We start from the raw sequence: 19,415 nt of genomic DNA, 5'->3' as shown, positions 1-19,415 counted from the left end.
GTTGTTGTTCTTGAATATTGTACCAGAAGTTTCATGCTTAATTTGGAAAAGACTGGTGGACTTAGCTCTCCGCTAAGTAAGTTGTTGAAATATGCAGCACACCTCTTGTGCAAGAGAGTTAGCAACCCTGGTGAAAATCAGAGCAGTTCCTGGCTTCTGTAGATTGCAACGGCCCCGTCAAAACAGCTGCGGTGCTCTCTGTGCGCTGGGAGGTGCTCAGCACAGCGGCCAGCCTCGCTGGACCTCCCATGCACATTTCCTTGCCTCCTTCTCAGCCAAAGCACTGGACGGAGTGGCACAGCACTGGCTTCGCTGCTTTGTGCCTAGTTCGTGTACGCCTTCAAAAAGAAGTTTGCCGTATGAGTGACTTCTGCTGATTGTGGGCCAAATCTATTGTTGATATCTATGGAGGAAAGATGGGGCTAGGGTTTTGTTTGCTTTGCCTTTATGGTCTTACTATAAGAAGTTACTGTATGGCATGTGTAATCCGCCTAACTGGCTCTTCCCTGAGGCTTTTTCCTTCTTCCTTGCTTCAGGAACAAGCAATGGAAATGCTGCATGGAAGCAGTGATCCTGTGCGGATTCCATGTGTCATCTCTTACCCAGTAGCTGAATAACAGCTGGCTACTGGCTTTGTAGAAACTAGAGGGCACATAATTAAATTTTTCCATTTGCGTTCCATTTCCTTCTTGGGAATTCCCCTTGGCGATAGATTGGTCTGCTCACAAACTGTGTTCAAGAAAAAGGACCTAAGAGACCGACTTACTGCAAAGCAATCCCTAGGAGGAATGAAAATCTGTGCTTGTGAAAGGTCATCGGAAAAGTGGCAGCAGGGTCACAGAATTAGGCTGTACCAGGGAAAAAAACATTCTTGCCTTCTATGTTGGGTTTTGTGCTGACGGTCCCCAAATCTCTAACTTTGCATATTTGACTTAATGAAAACTGAGAAATGAGCTTGGCTGACTTTTTTTACCAGATAAATTGTGTGTGAGCTCAGCACCTTTCTTTTTTCTGTTGTTGCAGAGGCATAGTAGTAGGCATTTGTGTACTTTTCCCTGATGCAGCTGGTAAGAAAGGACACATATTTCAAGGTGGGTTGTAATATTCCTTGCCTGACTGCAAATGCTGAGATTACCAAAGTAACAAAATTGAGCTAAATGTCGTGTTATCCCTTGGCTTAATGGAAAATAATTAAGATCATCACTGACTTTATTGAAGGATGTGGGTTTGCTGCCTGAAGCATAAGGAGCTTCTTTTTAATCTCCAGTAAAAATGGACAGCCCTCCTTTATTACTGAGTATTGCCTACAGTGTGTAATCCCATGAACATAATGACTGTATTTCTCCTTGTTCATCACGTTAGCAAGTGATAGTCTTGGGCAATTTGCACTGGAGGTCTTGAGCCATGCAGCAGATGAGCGGGCATGAAGGTCAGAGGTATGTTTGGCTTGGCTACTGCACTGACCCTTCAGTTCTCATGATAAACTTCACTGGATGGAGGAGTAAAACCACGTAAGAGCAGATGCTCTGCTGCTCTTGTGCTGCTTCAGCAAAGAAAGGGGATGCTAGTGAAATCTCTCTGGGTGAAGAGCCCTGGCTATCGGAGCACTGCAGGGGCTGGGTGTAGGTGATGGCTGTGTCTAGCACACATGGCACGTAGGTATTCGGGCTGGGTTCTGGCCATCAGGTCACCTTCTGGAAATTGTAGCCTGGTTGTGGAGTTCAGCACAGTGCCCCGAACTCACATAAAATCAGCCATGTATGGAGTCAGAAAGATGCAATCCTCTCTGGTGACCTGCCGGTGTGCCCTGGCTTTGCTAGCAGGAGCAGGTAATTGGACATAAAACACGCAGCTTGGCATGTGCCTCTTCTATTCTCCACTAGCAGCTTGCGGCCAGGGAACTGAAGGGAGGAATTCAGTGTTCAAATGCAAGAGCCCCTTATGACCTTCAGTGCTCTCCATTTGGCTGCCACAGCTTCACACCAAGCTGTTTGGTGGACGGAATGATTTGGCCTCAGGAAACGGAGATTTGTTTTGAAAAGTCTTGTGCTGTTATATCTTCCTTCTCTCAGACTGTACCACGGAGGCAATTCATCCTTATCATGCAGGAAGTAGCTGAGGCTTTCTGATACTGCTCTTTTAAAATCAAAACATTAAAGCTACAATGCGATGATTTTCAAATTTTCCAGGCGTCCCTCCCACCGGCATTAATTGCCCCCCTGCCGTTCCTGTTGCAAAGCTATTTGCTCTTTCAGTATGCAGTGCTTGTTCAGTGCTGCACTAAACCTTTGTTGCTTTGCAGTAAAAAAAGCTTCAGTTTATGCAAATGACATTGAAATGAGTCTGATACAGTGATAAACAGTCACATTTTATGATTTCAGCTGTTGGGGCTTTGTTATTTTACAGTTAATTTTGTGGATGTAAAGGGCTTAATAAACCCCATTCTGGTGTCAGTGCAGTAATACAGCGCTCCCATAACAGCATTTTAAGAAATTGGTAGGGCCACCAAGCCAACATGATAGGGGAATCCCATATATCCAAAATCAGTGTCCCTTTTCCCTGTGGTAGAGCTCCCTCTCAGCTCGAAATCTCCCCGTACGTAGCAGCTCATCTTCTGGTTTAGTTACTGTGTCTTTGGATGGCAGTTAGGTTGCATGCCCTTTTCTTTATTTCCTCTTCCTCTCCGCTTCTGACACATTATTATTCTTTCCAGTGACTGTACCAGACCTCCAAAATCCCATAGTCCCCAAGAGTAATTACAGATACATTACTGTGCTATCCCCACTGGTAGGTTGGGTCAAGTGCTTTATTTTTATCCAGGCCAGCTACCGAGGAGTGTGGTTGACTGCTTCCTCAGTAGCTGCATGACAAGACAGGAGTGTTTCTGTCACCTGAGTATTTCTGCTGTAGCTGGAGGTGGGTCCTCGCCTGATGGTGGGGTAGCTGGTACTCACGCAGGATTGTTAGTGGTCATTAATGGAAGACGTGAGGCCCCCCGAAAGATTAAACATCAAATGTAAAAACCTAGAAAAAGGGGGACAATGGCTGCATGAGGAGTAAATGAACACAGTTTGATTGTATCTTTGTCTGACATAGGGTTTGATGACCTACATGCTTGTGCTGATCCTGGAGCTCCTGAACATGGATACAAGACACCCAGTGCAGGTGTTTTCTTTGAAAGTGTGGTAGTCCGGTTTCATTGCCAAGAAGGATACAGGCTTAATGGTACTTCAAAAAAACTTTGTGTGAGACACTTTAATGGCTCCCTGAGCTGGAAACCAAGTGATAAACCTGTGTGCCTACAAGAAGGTAAGTCAATTTTCTTAAAGCAATTACAAGTGTCAGTTCTCACTTGTCCACGTACCATGTCTGTGTGTCTCAGCACAAAACACAAAAGGTTGGAGTCCATTTCACAGTGTCTTATTTGATACATACTTCAGTTTACCATCCATCCCATCCATAATCCTCATTTGTTAGTTTAATTTATACCATGAGAGGCTGTGTGCGTGTGCATGCATGCAAGTGTTGAAAGGGACATAAAGAAATCTGAAGAAAAAATGAGAATACATTTCTCCTTTTAACTAGTTACAAATTGATGCAGAGAAAAAACCACCTCCAGTATAAGTAAACTGTAACTATTTATTAAAGCTGCCCACTTAATACTCCTTTCTGCAATGTTTTACTAGGAAAATATAATGAATTTTCAATGCCACTGCTCCTGCTAAACAGGACTTTCAAAAAGTTCTATTTTATGATGTGTTCATGATTCAAGTAGGAAAATCAAATATACATGGACTGCAGAAGTTTAAAGCCACAGTGGAAGTTTACTTTGAGATAATTTAGACTGTTATGGAATAAACCAATTTATTGTACTGCATTTTTTAAATTGTATTTGGTTTTAAATAATTAGAACGTTAAATTATTTTCTTCTTCTAGGAGTTAGAGGCAGGATTAATTCGAATATCATAAGTGTAAATTTTGGCCAAGATAGATCTGAGCAGCACAAACAATTTATTTCACCAAGTATATTGAAGATATAAGTTGTTCTTTTTGTTGATCTATTTTTGGTCAACAGGGCTATTAAAATCAACAGACATGGAAAGCGTTAGTTAAATCACCTGTGTACATTCCACTGTTGTGACTTCTCCACTGAAGTCATTAGCCATTGCCTCATCATCTTCAAGGTGGGGCAAGATAAATCCTATTTCAGAATGCCTCCTACCATTTAAAATCAGATAGATAAATGGGCTTCATTGAAGACTTACGTGGTTCATAAACACACTTACTCCATGGGATCATGCAATTTCTTGGCGTGTATAAAAACTGCAAGTACTTATTTATGCTGGTGGGTGGGTGGGTATGAGGATCCTGTGCCAGGACAGCAGGGATGAAGGGACGTGCCACAGCAGGAGCAAGCAGGGCTTGGGAAGACCATGCTCAGGAGGTACATGTGGAGGGAACAGCCCTAAACAGTGGTCTGTGTGAAAGTGGTGCAGGAGATACTGGAGAGAGTAGCCAGATGCAGCTGGTAGGTAGCCCATGGTCTTTCAGGTAGCTGCCCTGTTGGCAGAAGTCTTTGTAAAATACGGGCTCCTGGACATGTGTGAGGCTACAGACTGCAGAGCTGGAGCTGCGAGCAGCATAGCCGCGAGGTGACTTATGATGTGTATTGAGGTGACAGCTGATGCGTAGGGCGTAAAGGCAGTGGGGACCAATAACACCTGCTCATAATGGTGGCATGGGTCAGCTTCAGTGAAACAACCCGATGCCTTTGAATAATGTATGTATGAAAATCATGCCTTCTCCTGTTACAGTCACCTTTCATAAACGCCCTTGTCTCTCATCTCACGGTTATTTAAGAAAAAAATACATGTAGAGTGGCAGCCGCATGTGTCTAAACTGGATATTTGAACTACCAGAAAAAGCTATAACACTTGGAAAACCTGTTGCCTTAACCACTATGGGTGGCTTCTAGGAATTTTGATGCGCATCTTTGAAATAGTACCTGTACCATCCATTGCAGTTGTTAAAATAAGCATTAACAAGTTTTATTGAGTATTCAAAGCTCTTCCCAGGCCACACAGTCCAGTGGCAATCTGTGGAGGAAGTTTCTGATCGCAATGCCATCAGCAGCAAAACTGCCACTGATGTTAGTGTGATCAACACTCAAGCCAGGTGTTTTCAAAAAAGAAAGAAATTGGAAGATGAGAATGTGATGGATGATGTGAGAACAGTTGCTTAAGAGATAAGCATTACTTCACAGCACGGAACACTTAAAAAGGATTGCCAGCCAATGCTCTGATCAAGCAAAGCACTTAAACTTGAGCATAACTGTAATTATGTGATTAGTTTTGTTAAAGTTCTGTGCTCAAAATTAGGCATATGCAGAAACGCTTTTTATTATTTGGACTAAAGAGTAGGACCCCAATGTAGGATTTAGTGAAGCAAGTGCTTTCCTGATTAAATGGTGTAGTACTTCAGGTATTATTAAAACAATCTTATGGTTTAGCAGTAGGGAAAAAAAATAGATGACAGAATTAATTCTTCTTTCCAATGCACAATACAGCCGCTGATTCAGACAAAATAAGAAGCAAAGGTTCAGTGGCAACCCATGAGACCTATGCATTTGCTCAAGTGCTTTTTGGAGTGATCCTTTTGTGTACTGGGAGCAGAATCATCAGAGAAGGACGACATAGCAAGCTGGGCAGTGTCGGAATGTGGCATATCTGCAGAACAGTAAAGGAGGAATTACAACAGGATTTGTAATTCTCTGCTGTCTAATGACATACATAAAAGTCCTCATTGCAAAAATTCTGTAATGATATATAAAAAGAAGTTTGAAATTTGTAGCGCCTACTGGAGAAGTAAGAAGTTAATGTTTTACCATTCATCATTAGCTATCACAAGGCGAACTAAACTTTATATTGCATTTACCCATTTGAGACAGTGGCTGCCTGCCATGTGTGCTGTGGTATGCTATCCACGCCTCTCATCCCAGTATATGTAAATGTCAGATACTGCCAGCTGAGCTTGAACAGTAAAAACACTCAATCCTTTGGAGTTAATTTTCAGTTAATCTCAAGAGTTTGGGTTCAACTAAGGACGGTTACCTACAATTTTATGTCTATACATTGTGTACGTTTAATTGTCATTACATGTATACTAGAAGAATCTTTGATCACAAATGAATGCTGTTTACCAAAGGAAGTAAAGCAACCTGTTTCAGAATGTAATTGATTTTAAAACTAATACATTTGCCTGGAGCTCTTCATCCAATCAATTGAATTTTATAGGTCTGTCATTTCTCGTTAAGAGGCAGGAGATTTTAAATGTCAGTACGAGAATGAAGTTGCATGACTAGGTGCCCAATAAATGCCCTGTCAAAAATCTGTGTGCTTCGAGTTATGTTCTCATGTTGATCTACAGCATGTTCTGACTGTAACTTCCATCAATTCTAATGCAGTTATGCACATAAATACCAAAGCTCTAAGGAAGGAATTTTGTATTTACTGTTTAAGAACAATATGTCATGTTGTTCACACTTTAATCTAATCTTCTCCCACTGTGATAATGTGGCTGCTGAGACTTTGCCCTACTTGGAACAAATGCTACCTCTTTTCCTATGAGATTGAATCTAAATTTACAGTCCACATGGAGATGGCAACCAAGCGAAGAGCTGTGCCCTTCTCTCCCAGTGCATCTGCAGGCAGATGCTTTCGAGATGTCCTCAGTGCCTCATTCTCCCACTGACGGGGATGATAAACCTGCAGTGAAAGGAGTGTGCCAGTATAGTTTGGCTACAGTGTTTTTGTGTGACATTTAGCATTTATTTCTCTTCACCTTTGTCCCTGGATCTGCGAGATGACTGAAATATTTGTATTTCTCCATCTCTTACCTGTCTTGTCCAGTGTTTGCCAATTCTTAAGCCTGGTTACAAGCACTATTTGTATGATGTTTGTAACCTGTGCCTCACACGATGGCTGCAGATCTTAGGTGAAGTCTCAGTGCACTGTTGTTAATACAAGCAAGGACAATAAAGAGAAAGTGTTATGCAGTATGCACTGAAATACTGTGTTTATCATCCACAGAACTATCCTACTAACACAGTACTATGGATTTAATGCTAGTAAAAAGCAAGAGAATACTGATCTTAAATGTTTACTTTGAAGAGTGCAGGGTCCAGATGAGCTGTCCCTGCATTCAACCCATTCTTCATGATGTTCCTTTCATCCTTTCTCCCTATTCCTCTCCATTCCAGCCTGTCAGTGTCGTGGCTAGATGTCATCAAGGCTAATTCAGAGCCTGCTCCACAGTGAGATAGGAGCACTGGACCTATGCATTTGAATTTACATACGGACTAGTAAGCAGAACAGTGCCAGGGCACAGGCCAGCACACTGTTCCTCAACTGTTCCTCAACATTGCAGTGTTAGAAAGGTCCCTGACATGGTTTTGGCCAACGTCAAGTAGTATTCCCCACACAATTCCTGTGAGCACCTTCTGGATTAGTATGGACCAGGGACAATTTTTGGAGGGTAAGAGTTCACCTGCAACAGAACAAGCCACACCAAGCCAGCTGGTACCCATGGGTGGTGTGGCTATCTCCATAGTGCCCAGGTCATGCCTGCCTTCTGAGTCCTTTATGGTCCAGGTGCTCTCGGGAGGAAGGAAGGTGGTCTTCCTTCCCCATGGGCTGGAAGAAACGGGTCTGAGAGATGATGCATGGTTTGTGCATAAACAAAAACACTACAACTATAGTGTTTAACAAATTTTACTCTTCAGACCAATCTTCCTGTGATGGGGGACACACTTGGTTTGCCAAAGCCAAGAACCCCTAATGTACAAAGCTGCATTCTTCATGAAAGTTAGGTCAAGATGAGCCCTTGCACTTGGCAGGCTGTCAGGCCTGCCGGCCGCACCCCACCTCTTTGTGCCACTGCAAGATAAGAAATATGTTCCTAATGTTCTTTTGGCTGACCCATTTTAATATTCAAACGGTGAATATAAGCAGATCACATAAAATTGCCAGAAAGGAGTGTTAAGTCATAGCCGTTGCTCTTCAATGCTGGCTAAAGACCGAGTAGTCCCTTAAATGGTTTAGCAGCTTTCACAGATTTGCTGAAAAGTACTTAGAATAAAGCAGTTTATTTTCTAGGACAGGACATTTTAAAATCCAGTCACTTACTCTCAGCTTTTCCAAGCAGAATTTGTGCCAGCTAACCCAGCTGTTTGCAGAGCGGCGGCTACTGCAATTTACGCCTAAGTGCTAAACAACACAAATTCAGCCAGGGGGAAAGCATTTGCTCACAAGGCATCAGGAAAAAGAGCTGTAATACCGTGGTCCATTGGTCTCGCATTTAGCTGGGGCTTGTAATAGGCCTGTTATCAAAGTCAGCCAGGATGTCACAGGCAAAGGATGGTACAGCGAGCAACTTACCACTGTTCTCTGCCAACATCTAGCTGATTAAAACGATTCTATCTATAGCTGTTACTTGGAATAATGGGGATGAAGTCGCTGTAATAGCTCATTGTTACAGAATCAATTTCCCTCACTTTGAAAGTGAAATCTCATATCTTACTGTGCGGTATGTATACACACCTTTTTTATTTGTATCGCAACAGACAGCTGTTACGCCGAGAGAGTGAGCTGCTCATTGATGTTATCTTTTGGCATCCATCTCTGACCTCTTCCTGCGTGGCTGCGGAGCAGGATCCCCATCTACCTCATCCCATTCTTGGAGGTGCTCAGGGTGGCCTCTTTGTGACAGCATTCAAAGGCTTAGCGTCAGGCGTTTCTTGTGGGGCATCCTCTGCCATCTCCTCTGCTGATGAACTTGCCAGGGAGAGAAAATTATTCAGTCTTTGAAGGTGATGCCTGCGCCCTCATCGCAGTGCGTTTTATAACCCTCTGTTAGGGTAGGCATCCTCCCAGACTTGGGCATTTCTAAATGAATAAATTCTAATAAAACTCCTTGCTGCAGTTTCTCAGACCATCTGGCAGACTGCCAGCCCTTCCTATTCCAGGCTGCAGAACGTACCTGCAGCAGCAGCCAAGGAGCTAAAAGTAACAAGAGAAATAGGAAATTTTGTTACTTATAGTATGTCCAGGAGGCCCCATATCAAAACTAGCTAAATACAATGTATTTTGGAAAACACCCCTATAATGGGAAGGTACAGAGGAAAATATGTTTTAACTGGGGAAGCAACACTCTTACACTTCATATTAGTAAAATTTAGTGATGGAGTCTCAGAAGAATAGAACCCCTAGTTTGCATAAATAAATACATTACGAAATACGCTGGTATTTAGTAGTTGGTGTGTGCTATGCTAAATGACAGTTTATCTTGCCTCTGGTTGCACTTCTAAGCAAACAAGGAAGCTGTTGCTCTGCTTTACTTTATGCATGCTCACAATTAATGGTTAAATACAAATTTAGAGCTGCCTCTTACTCTTTAGCAAGAATTACCCATGGAAATGGCAGAATCTTTCTTTTTTATGCAAGTCTCAAGGTACTTCTGAAACAACTTCTTTGTTTATAAATATTGCATTCCTAAGTGAAGATAATTGTCTCTTGTGGTAGAAGTGTTGTAAAAAAATCCAGCATCAAACAGGCTTATAATATTTTAACTGTCTTGCTTTTATTTGAAATACTTTGTGGGTTTTGATGCCTGGAAACTTTTATCACCTTCTCTGTCATGGATTCACCGCCGGCCAACTAACAGATAATTTTGATTATATTTTCGTAGTATTTAATGTTTACCTCTCTTCTGTTTAATCTCACTTTGCATCTATGAGGAGGATGAACTTTGAGTCACCTGTACTATTCCTTCATATCTTCTTGGCTTGTCTCTTAATTATTCAGTGTTAGCAGAGGGATTTTTACCCTGCCTCACCCTTTCCTTCCACTTTCCACAACATCTTTCATTTTGTAGTCCTCTGGGTTTTATTTCATATTTTGGTGTCTTTGGTGCTGGTGTGAACAGTGAGATGTAAAGCTGCCCGGTACAGGTATCGCAGACAGGTTATAGAGCCCATGCGTGTATATCGCTAGAGGTTTGCAGTTGTTTCCCTTGTTGAGTCTTCTACAGCACTTGAGATGCTGCTGAAGGCCTTAAAAATCACAGCCTCTAAAGGCATATGAATTCAGGCACATAAAATGATCTGATTTAAAACGGGATCAATGAAGATTAAAGTGAAGGCATGCACGTAATGAACTCTGTGGAATGGAGCTGGATAAATCCTTGTAAATGTACCTGATATTCATCTGTCTCTCTGCTAAAAGCGCAGTTTTTCTGTGTTCCTCATGCCATGTCTGTATTTTATCTTCTCTTTCGTCCTGTCCTTAGTGCTGTCAAAGAGTCTGCCTTCACATGGGACTTTGGGATAGTCAGACTGTGCAGTGTAATTTGCATACATGATGAATGGAAGGACAAAATTAAAAAGTGTCTTCCTAAATGCTCTTAATTTTGTTTGTTCAAAAAAGTCTGGGTGAATGATCCATTACTGTAGAATGTCAGCTTCTACTGCAGTGCTGTAGACTTTGAAACCAATGGTTAACTAGGGAAAGGACATCATCATTATTATTATTATTATTATTATTATTATTATTATTATTATTATTATTATTATTTACTGAAATGCATGTATTTTCCAAATGGTTTGAGCAGAGCACTTACATTAACTGATAACTTTTGCTTAAGAGCTTGATTATTGAATAGCTAGCTATGTTTTTTTAATTAAGTTACTATTTTTTTTTTCATGAAGTCACAGATTGCCTTGTTCCACATGTTGAAGATGCAGAGATTCATAACAAGACATACAGGACTGGAGATAAGTTAATAATCAGCTGTCATGAAGGATTCCAGATCCGTTACCCTGACTTAGACAACATGGTTTCAATATGTCAAGACGATGGAACATGGGATAATCTGCCCATTTGTCAAGGTTTAGTACAACAGCACATCCTGTTTTATAGCTCATGCAACCTTGTGATAGTTTGCCAATACTTTTTTCTACAGTTGTAAGGGTGTCAGTGATCTGATAAACTTCACTGTACAGTATTTGAATAGTGCTGCTGCTAAGATTTTTTTGATTCTCTTCCCCATTGCTCCCTGCAGGAAAACAGGTGCCACTTCTGAACATACCCATCCTTAAAATAGTACTTTAAATATTGGTTTTTGTTTGCTAGTCTAAAATCTGACAGATACATTGCACTTTTTAAAAAATCAGGGTTAAATCAGTCAGAAGTTCAGCAGAGGTTCTGATGGGCAACTGACATTTTTGCACCAATTATTTCTGGAAAGATTTAAGCTTCTAACTGCAGTTTCCCCTTCTTTGCCTTGTGCAGCAGGCAGGGGTAGAGAAGGGGTACTGTTACTCTGTCAGAGAGTTGTTGATCAGGTTCACAGGCCATTAAACCAGTAGGTATTGACTGAAAATTCAAGGCGTGCGTAGGAATGATTTTGGCCAGAAAATCCATTAGCCATAGAACCAGTAGTACGAGTAGTGTGGGGTCCCAGCTTCACTTAGGCTGCGAGAAATGGTTGGGAGCAAGCCAGCTTTAGTAAATGGAAATTCAATAACCCTGGGCTGCTATTACCTTTACCTTTCTAACACACACATGTTAGTACCATTGACTTGGTTTTAACCAGTTCAGGTCTTGGTAACAAGCTTGACCAGCTGAACAGCATCAAGAGATTTTAACTGTCTGTGCTAAGGGGAAGACTGGATTAGTATTAACTTTCCTCAAACCTATCTCTTGTCTCCTAAAGCTGACAGTTCTCTGTAGGCACTTAATTACACTGTCACATCGATTTGTAGAGTTGAGGCAGGCAGGCAGGGGAGCTGGGACGCTTCTCAGGAGTGACAGTGGCAGGGTGAGACACAAACGTCAGGGCTTGGCATTTCTGCTGTAAAGTGATGAGATTGATGGGTGCCACAGTCAAAAGTTACAGAAGCTTAGTTTACATGGGTCTCAGCAGTTAGGACCCTTGGTTTGGGGCATGTCAAACTGTCCCCCAAGGTCTCGTCTTAGACTATAGCACAGACATGTAGAAATTTAGGCACGTTACGCGAGTAGCTCAGTGTTTTAAATGCACACATTGTATCTGAATAGGGCTGACAGGAAAGGGGAGTTTTCACAAACCCGTAAAAGAGTGGACAGTAGTTTTGGGGTATCTTCTCAGCGATGGCATCATGTGTGGTAGTATAAAGTATACAGCCCATTTTTGAGAGTGGCTGCTGCTCACATCTGGGGTGGATTAAGACTGTCACAGTTACATAAGATGAATACTCAAAAGACGGATTTGCAGGTACTGTATTTGCCAAAGATCCGGGTGGAAATTTTGTGACAGCCAGTATTAACTGGGTAAGCAAAAGTACCCCTTCACTTGTTACTGTCTTCTGTTGCTGTATTTATACTATCAAACACAATCAGTTGCTGCTACTCAATTTTTGACATTAACTGCCTTTCAAAATAAAAGCAGTGCTGACAGAAGTTGAGAGATCAATTGTACAAGAGCCAAGTGCTAGGCAATTCGCATTCAAGTATCTGCCATATTTTGCCAAATTCTAAAATTGTCTCCAGAATTTTCTTTTTGCTACATCACGTGCTAATAATATCAAAGCCCCTTGTCTACTTGCACTAGGTAGGCTGTCAGTGACATTTCTATGGCCCTTTGATTACAACAGGCAGGGGAGTCTCATGACACTAAGATGCCTTTTTTTCTGCCGGAGCAGTGTGAAAGGAATGTGGAGCATATAAGAATCCAGCCTCAAACTATTTTTGCCACGAGATAATAATGATAATTACTGCTCTGAAATTATGTGAATTACTTAGCAAAAAAAAAATGTCAAAATGAAGTTTTCAAGCAGCTTGAGAAGTCTGGAGACCTAGGAATTTTCACAGAAACTTGGCTTTCATACAAATTCAAGTAAATCTTGTTCCTGCATTGCGAGGCATCAAACAAGCATTAAAATGTTAAGTCAGCAGGACAAAATTTTCCCTGATACAGTTCAGAGAAGAGTAAGCTTGGTCTGGCTCAGGCCGTCTGTGCTGTTTCTGTCCCACTGGGGGCTGCTTATATCGCTCTGCTCAGCGGGCTGCTCAGCTTGCAGGAACTGGCGTGTTATGTGTGGGGCATACTCGATCAGGGGTATGAGCAGTAGCCAGTGGATAGGATGCCTGAAGCTTTCTTTGAGCAGGGAGATAACCAGCTAGTAAAAAAGCTATCAAAACCATTGCTCTGGTAGTACAGTGTGCTGTAAAAAAAGCTTTCAGGCTTTTTCTGTTCTGTTCTTTTGCTTTTGTCCCTCTGCCTCAAAAGACCATTGCAAGGAAATAACCACTTGAAGTGCTGCCGAGACTTTTTCTTTTAGATGCCAGTGTCTTACAAGAAGGTCTCAGACTGATTTTAGTTTCCCCCTCAGGCTTCAAATTATGAGAGTCCTATGAACATCCTTCACAAATTCCTAGTAGTGGCAAGAGACCTATTTAGGGATTGCCATAATGCAGTTCCTGTCAGTCTCATAACTTTATAATATTATTTTTCATTCCCTGATTACAAATCATCTTTCCTCCACATTATTGCAAATTTAAAAAATCAACAGTATTAAGTATTACCCAGAGGGTCGTTTCTAAGGCCATGAGGAATACTTTTTTTCTCTGGTATAAACCGTTATCTAAATACCAGCCCAAAACAGACTCTGAATGTGAATGATGTTATAAAGTTGTGTCATCAATTAAATTCACTGCTCTTTCTTGCACCAAATGTGGTTGGTGACCATTTAACTGTCACTGCTCAGTACCATCCATGGTACAAATCCCTCAGAAGTAATTCCACAAGTAGAACGTAGTCTGACTACATTTACAATTTCTGGTGATAACAGGTACCTTAAATTTTTGATAACCTAATCTGAGACCTTGTTCAGTGTTTATCATGGGACTGCTCATAGGAAGTCATGGCCCCTTAGACTTTCTCAAACTGGAATTTCAAAATCATTAATTCTGTCTGCAAATCTTTTATAGTTGCGTGCACTTTATCACAGGAGCAGTTTTAATATTAAATATGGTTTACATGCCTGTCAGTTTTAAGAGGAGGAATAAAAATCATAGTTTATCTAAATGACAACCTTTATTTATTAAAGATTCTACCTCAAAAAGAAATTGCCATCTGCTAAACCAATGAATGTTTGTGAAACAGAATACCGTCATTTTCAGAAAACCTTTCCTGAATTTGCTGAGGGTGAATCCCACGCTAGTGAAGCATGTGGGCTAAACAATAAAAGGGTTTGAAACAGGGTAATGAGGCATACGGATCCAAGGGAGATCATGCAGACATGCCATTCATAGCAGAGAAGATGAAAAATATCGCACTCCTCAATTTAGGAATTATAACTGAGATGTGTGAAGATGACTGAGATAAGCACCTTATATTAAAAGATACCTTCCTCTTCTTAATTTGCAGGTTGCCTGAGGCCATTGGTTCTTCCTCATAGTTACATTAACATATCTGAGTTCGAGTCCTCCTTCCCCGTAGGAACAGTGGTGTACTATCAGTGCTTTCCTGGATATAAACTAGAAGGGGCAGAGCTCCTTGAGTGCATGTATAACCTTATCTGGTCAGATAGCCCACCTAGGTGCCTTGATGTGGAAGGTAAATGTCTTCTTTTGTTTATCTTTCAATTTTGCAAAAGCAGCATGCTTTATACGATTTTCACTCAGGGCTATGACCGTGGTTCTGCTGTATGTAATGTTTCCACAGGCCACGCTGAGCCTGTCTGGTTTTTGTTGAGTGCAACCAGTTGTGGTTCACTGCACCATTAGCTCTTGGTGTTCCCTAACCAATAACTTGCTCTCTCAGTGTCCAAAGTGCAAGAGGGGAAGCTCTTCGTGATGATTGCTTTGCCCTTAAAATGTGAATTCTTTGCAGCTTTTCTAACAGAAATACTGAGGAATTTACAGAATTTACATTCATTTGCAGATGGTCAGAGTTTCTACAGATATGGATAGAGTTCGATGATAAACTAAAAAATACTCCATAGAAACTCTTAGTCTGGGCTGTGCTAGCTGCAAACATTATTCAGTGTTCATGATGCTGAATGCTTGAATATTTGTTGTCTCTCTTAGTAGTTAACCTTAAAAAAGGATTTGCAACGGCAGAGCTCTTAAGTTATCGATTAGGAACATAAAAACCAGTGCAGAACAGAGGTAAATTGTACCAAGCCAAAAGGAATAATCTGTGACTATAACTGCAGTGCTGGAATGGAGGATATAGTAGTGCATGTATATTTGCATCCCATGCATTTAAAACAAAGATACCAAATGGATTGCTCCATACTGTCAAAACCTTCCGCCATCTTCATACTGCATGTTGAATGAAACATCCTAGGAAGTCATCAGAATCCAAATACATCCTCTGTATTTCATTCCCCTAAAAGGACTACATTTTTGCTCTATTTCAAGCCTGTAAGAAAGCTATCTATATGTAGAAAAGCTACTGAGCTAAATGCTAAGCATTCTGGAAGTGCAAAAATTTGCCAACAACATCAACAAAGTGATATACTGCACAAAAATAATAAAATTATCCTTATTTTTAACTGACAATTCAAGTTCCAAATTTGTCTTTGCAATTTTGGAATGACATAGCAAGATGATTTTTATTTTTTTTTATTTAGCACACCATAAAAGATTAATTGCAAATCAGCTCTGTGTAAGCCATTTTTGGAAGGTCTGGTTGTTGTTGTTTATAGCATGGAAAATACATTAAAAATCAGAAGGGCCCTGTTAGGCTTAATCCAAACAGTGTGACTGTTTTAATAAAAATGACAATTCTCCAGTTAGGAAGTTAAGAGCATTAAAATACAGAAACTCAAGTGTATGAAGCAAAAAAAAATGTGTCTTGCCCTCACTTAACACAGGTGAGCATTCCAGCTCCTATCAGAATACCCAAGAAAACTCATGTGCTCATCGCTTATTGCTTGTTTTATAAAGTCACGAAGAGGGTCTTTTTTCTTGGTGATGTACAACACGAGATAAGAACTGCTGCCCTGACAGTTTTACATTTGAAATAACACATAGAAAGTTACCATCCCCAGTCAACTATGATGATCTGTGATGGGGAGATCAGTGTGTGCCAGACACTAGGTCAAGGCCCTCTCTGGGAGGCATCCTGAGTTTTGATTTAGATCCAGCCTCCCTTCTAAGCCCTTTCTTATTGCTCTCCTGAAATGTTAAAACTTTCCAGGGTGATTTTGTGTTGGCGTCCCATCTGTGCATGTGTGGAATGAACCACAGGAGACTGAAGTCTAGAGCATAACGCTTGCAGGAGCAGGCTCTCCTCAGTTTTGGGGCTGTCCCTGCTTCTGTTGCGGCAGAAGAGAGCGCAGCATCACTGAAAGGTCACCCCTGACAGCACCTCCTGTGAACTCTGTTGTAGGGATGCCTCAGCTGGTACTCAGCGAGCTTCAAAATTAAATCCAGATAGGGTAAATTAACTTGAGATGCCCTCGTTTGAAAATGTTTGTTCAAGTGATTTACGCAAGGAGTGGTGGTCTCCAGGAATCTTGTTACAATCCACTACTCATAATTAGTGGACAAAACTCCCTCCCTATGTCTTTTTTATTCTGCACCTTGCATACCTATGTCAGGCTCATTTTTCAGCATTCCTTTTACGTGTGAGGTATAATCTCGCCAAGCAGTATTTTTCACAGAGGAAATCTGCAAATAACAAATTAATTACATGCATTTATTTATTTCCATGATCAATTCAAAGTTCAGTCTAATGACATTTCCAGCTCTGTATTTTAATATGGTAATGATTAAAAGCAAATGGTTGTTAGGAAGCTAGAGTAGGCCATATTAGAGCTTTTCTGCCATAAACAATGCTGCTTACAGCTTTCCTGTTTTCACATACGTTCCTCTTCAAGCCTTCACAGGAGGAATTTCTTAAACGTGTAGCCACACTAATGCTACATGTCAATCTTGTGATATTTCCCCACTTTGTTAGGTCAGATGAATTCTGAATGAGGGGGTGGTAGCTCCACTTAAATCAGTAGTTACACCGGGGACCACTCGGCTCCCACCGTACAGCATGCTTTCTAATGCTCAGTCCAGTCTTATTCTCGATATTGCCAAGCACAGAGCTTCCACCAGCTCTGGCGAGAGACTAATTTTTGCTGATAGGGAATATTTTTCTGATAATTAACATCACTGTTGCTTTAGTCCCAGCAGTGGATAAAAATTGTGTTACCTGGTGCTGAAGTGCAGCCAACACTGCAGTTATGCAGCGGCTTCTCAGAAACAGCTGTTTGCATCTGATCAGGGAAGCTGTTATAGCTCTGGCAAATAAGGATGCCTCTAGCTCAGTTTGCCAAGTATTTACTGGTACGTGATCCTCTTCTCAAATACTTGTACCTTTGCCAAATTTAAAACATTCAGATTGATTTTTGAGTGTCTGCCTCAAGCTGAATCATTTGGGAAGCTTCAGTTGAAATGGTTCAGCTTTATCTGAGAATGATGGTAGAGGAAATAGTGTTGTTTTACCAGTGCTAGAAAGTTTTACAGTCGTTTAGAGGATAAAATGAAGCATCTTAACACTGAATTTTTGTCTCCTTTAAGTCCTCGATTTACATCTTTAACTTTCTTAATATCCTTTTTTCTAGTGGAATTCCATAATTATGCAGAAGTTTTTTAAACTTTCTTTTGTACAGAAACTCACTAGGCACTTCCAAGGATATACAAAAATCTAAGGAAAGTGTTAACTCTTTATTTATAAAATTTTTAAATTACCAATTTGGGGTTAATCATCCGTCTGTAGGAGTTGATGTAAGTTAATGATTGCCTTCTATAAAATCAGATATGCCAAGCATGGGTGGAAAAATCCCTTAAATTGAAGATTACCACAGGGGGTATAAACATTAACTGTAAAATCAGATGGCTTTCAAAAACATTGGAGGAGAACAAACATACCAGTATGGAACTCCGTGAAATGAAATGTATAGAACTAGGAAACGTTTATGGTAGCATACTTTAAGGTTGATAAAGACATTACACAGGATTTTGAGAAATTAAAAAGAAAAACCCTGGCCATTAGTACTTTGGGAATGTGATCTGCATATGATTACACACCTTGCCATCTGGACTCTGTATTTTAAGCTTTCATGCCCTTTGGAAGACTTCCAAGAAGATGTAAAGAATAGTTTTTATAAGGAACTGGGGGGTAGGGGGGTAGGGAGAGCAGGCAAAGAGAGAGGCTGGAAGAATTTGATTATACTGCTAATGCTAGAATATAAAGCAGTTGTATGGATAGTGTAATTGGGAATTCCTGGCTTTGTATTTAAGAGTAAAAGGGAAAACAGGTTGATTGAATGTGCAAACAACAGACATGATCCTGTTACCTGGAATGTTTGGTTTCAGCATCATCCCAGCTGAATAGAAAAGCTAGTCCTGCAGGAAGTCAGATATATTGCAATATCAAAACTTAATTCGACATGCTAGGACCAACAGGTTCTCTAGCTGAGGTTAAGCTTGAAGGAATGTAAAATAAAATATATTTAAACTTTTTGTAGGTAGGTTCAAAATTAAAATGAAACAAACATGAGGAACAAACTTCAAAGGGGATATTTGATGAGTCGAAGAGGGAAAACATAGAAGAAAACTGAAGACATTTCAGAACTCTGGTATATAAAACTACTGCATTGTGAGGGGAGGTGAAAAGATACAGTGCTAAGCAACCACCAGTTACAGACAGGATCCTGAAAATTATAGAAGCTATGGAAGAAAAAGGGAAGGAAGGAACTAAGAAAACTGCACAACAAAGCCAGAAGTGCAAGGGAACCAAAAGAAAAACCCTACCTGGAGCACCAGGAAATTTCTGACTAAAAGGGGGTTATCCATATGAAAACCAAAACCAGCAAAGTATGCTACAAATTAAAAAAATATTCTGGAAAGACAGGCAAGAATACAGGACAGAGCTTTAAAATGGTTCTTCTCATAAACCTAAGGACAGACACTCAACAGAGAGAGTCTGATAATTCTGACATAGAACCTAGAAATTTAAGAGCATGAAAGAGCACTGGAGGAAGGTGATATTACAGGTGAGAAGCCATAGCTGCTCAGTATTTCAAAACAAAGTAGCCTAAACTTTCTAACCAATTACACACAGGATGCTTTGAAGGAAAGCTTCAAAAACCTTCATCCTTATATAACAATTGCTAATGCCATAAACGGTGATTGACAGCGAGCTCTATGTTTGATAAACTATGCCCTTCAAGTATTTTAAATTCTTGATGGAACATACAGCAGTACACTGAGAAAAAAGATACAAGTCAGCCTGCAATCAGTTTTTGTTCAGGGGTCAATAAAGTAAGCAATCCTAAGCCTGAGATGCTGTCCGTCGGTACGAATGGATTTCTCTCT

General features: G+C 40.7%; 1 protein-coding gene and 1 long non-coding RNA gene across 4 annotated transcripts in view; one reads left to right on the top strand and one right to left on the bottom strand.

The window, feature by feature from the left end:
• Positions 1 to 19,415, top strand: part of SUSD4 (sushi domain containing 4) — a 74,414-nt gene that overhangs the window by 40,023 nt on the left and 14,976 nt on the right. For all 3 annotated transcript variants that reach the window (XM_055725866.1, XM_055725867.1, XM_055725869.1), the window contains 3 exons: positions 3,097 to 3,309; positions 10,763 to 10,942; positions 14,464 to 14,652. In XM_055725866.1, coding sequence (XP_055581841.1) covers positions 3,097 to 3,309; positions 10,763 to 10,942; positions 14,464 to 14,652 — 582 coding nt within the window. The remainder of the gene's footprint in view (positions 1 to 3,096; positions 3,310 to 10,762; positions 10,943 to 14,463; positions 14,653 to 19,415) is intronic.
• The window catches only part of LOC114016410 (uncharacterized), a 42,144-nt gene continuing 29,602 nt past the window's right edge, over positions 6,874 to 19,415 (bottom strand). Inside the window, exons 6-7 of the long non-coding RNA XR_003560844.2 lie at positions 8,598 to 8,831; positions 6,874 to 7,009 (exon numbers count right to left, since the gene is read on the bottom strand). This is a non-coding gene — a long non-coding RNA (uncharacterized LOC114016410). The remainder of the gene's footprint in view (positions 7,010 to 8,597; positions 8,832 to 19,415) is intronic.

The sequence above is a fragment of the Falco cherrug genome, chromosome 13 (assembly GCF_023634085.1).
Source record: "Falco cherrug isolate bFalChe1 chromosome 13, bFalChe1.pri, whole genome shotgun sequence".
Lineage (NCBI taxonomy): Eukaryota > Metazoa > Chordata > Aves > Falconiformes > Falconidae > Falco > Falco cherrug.
This window is presented reverse-complemented; position numbering and strand designations above follow the sequence as displayed.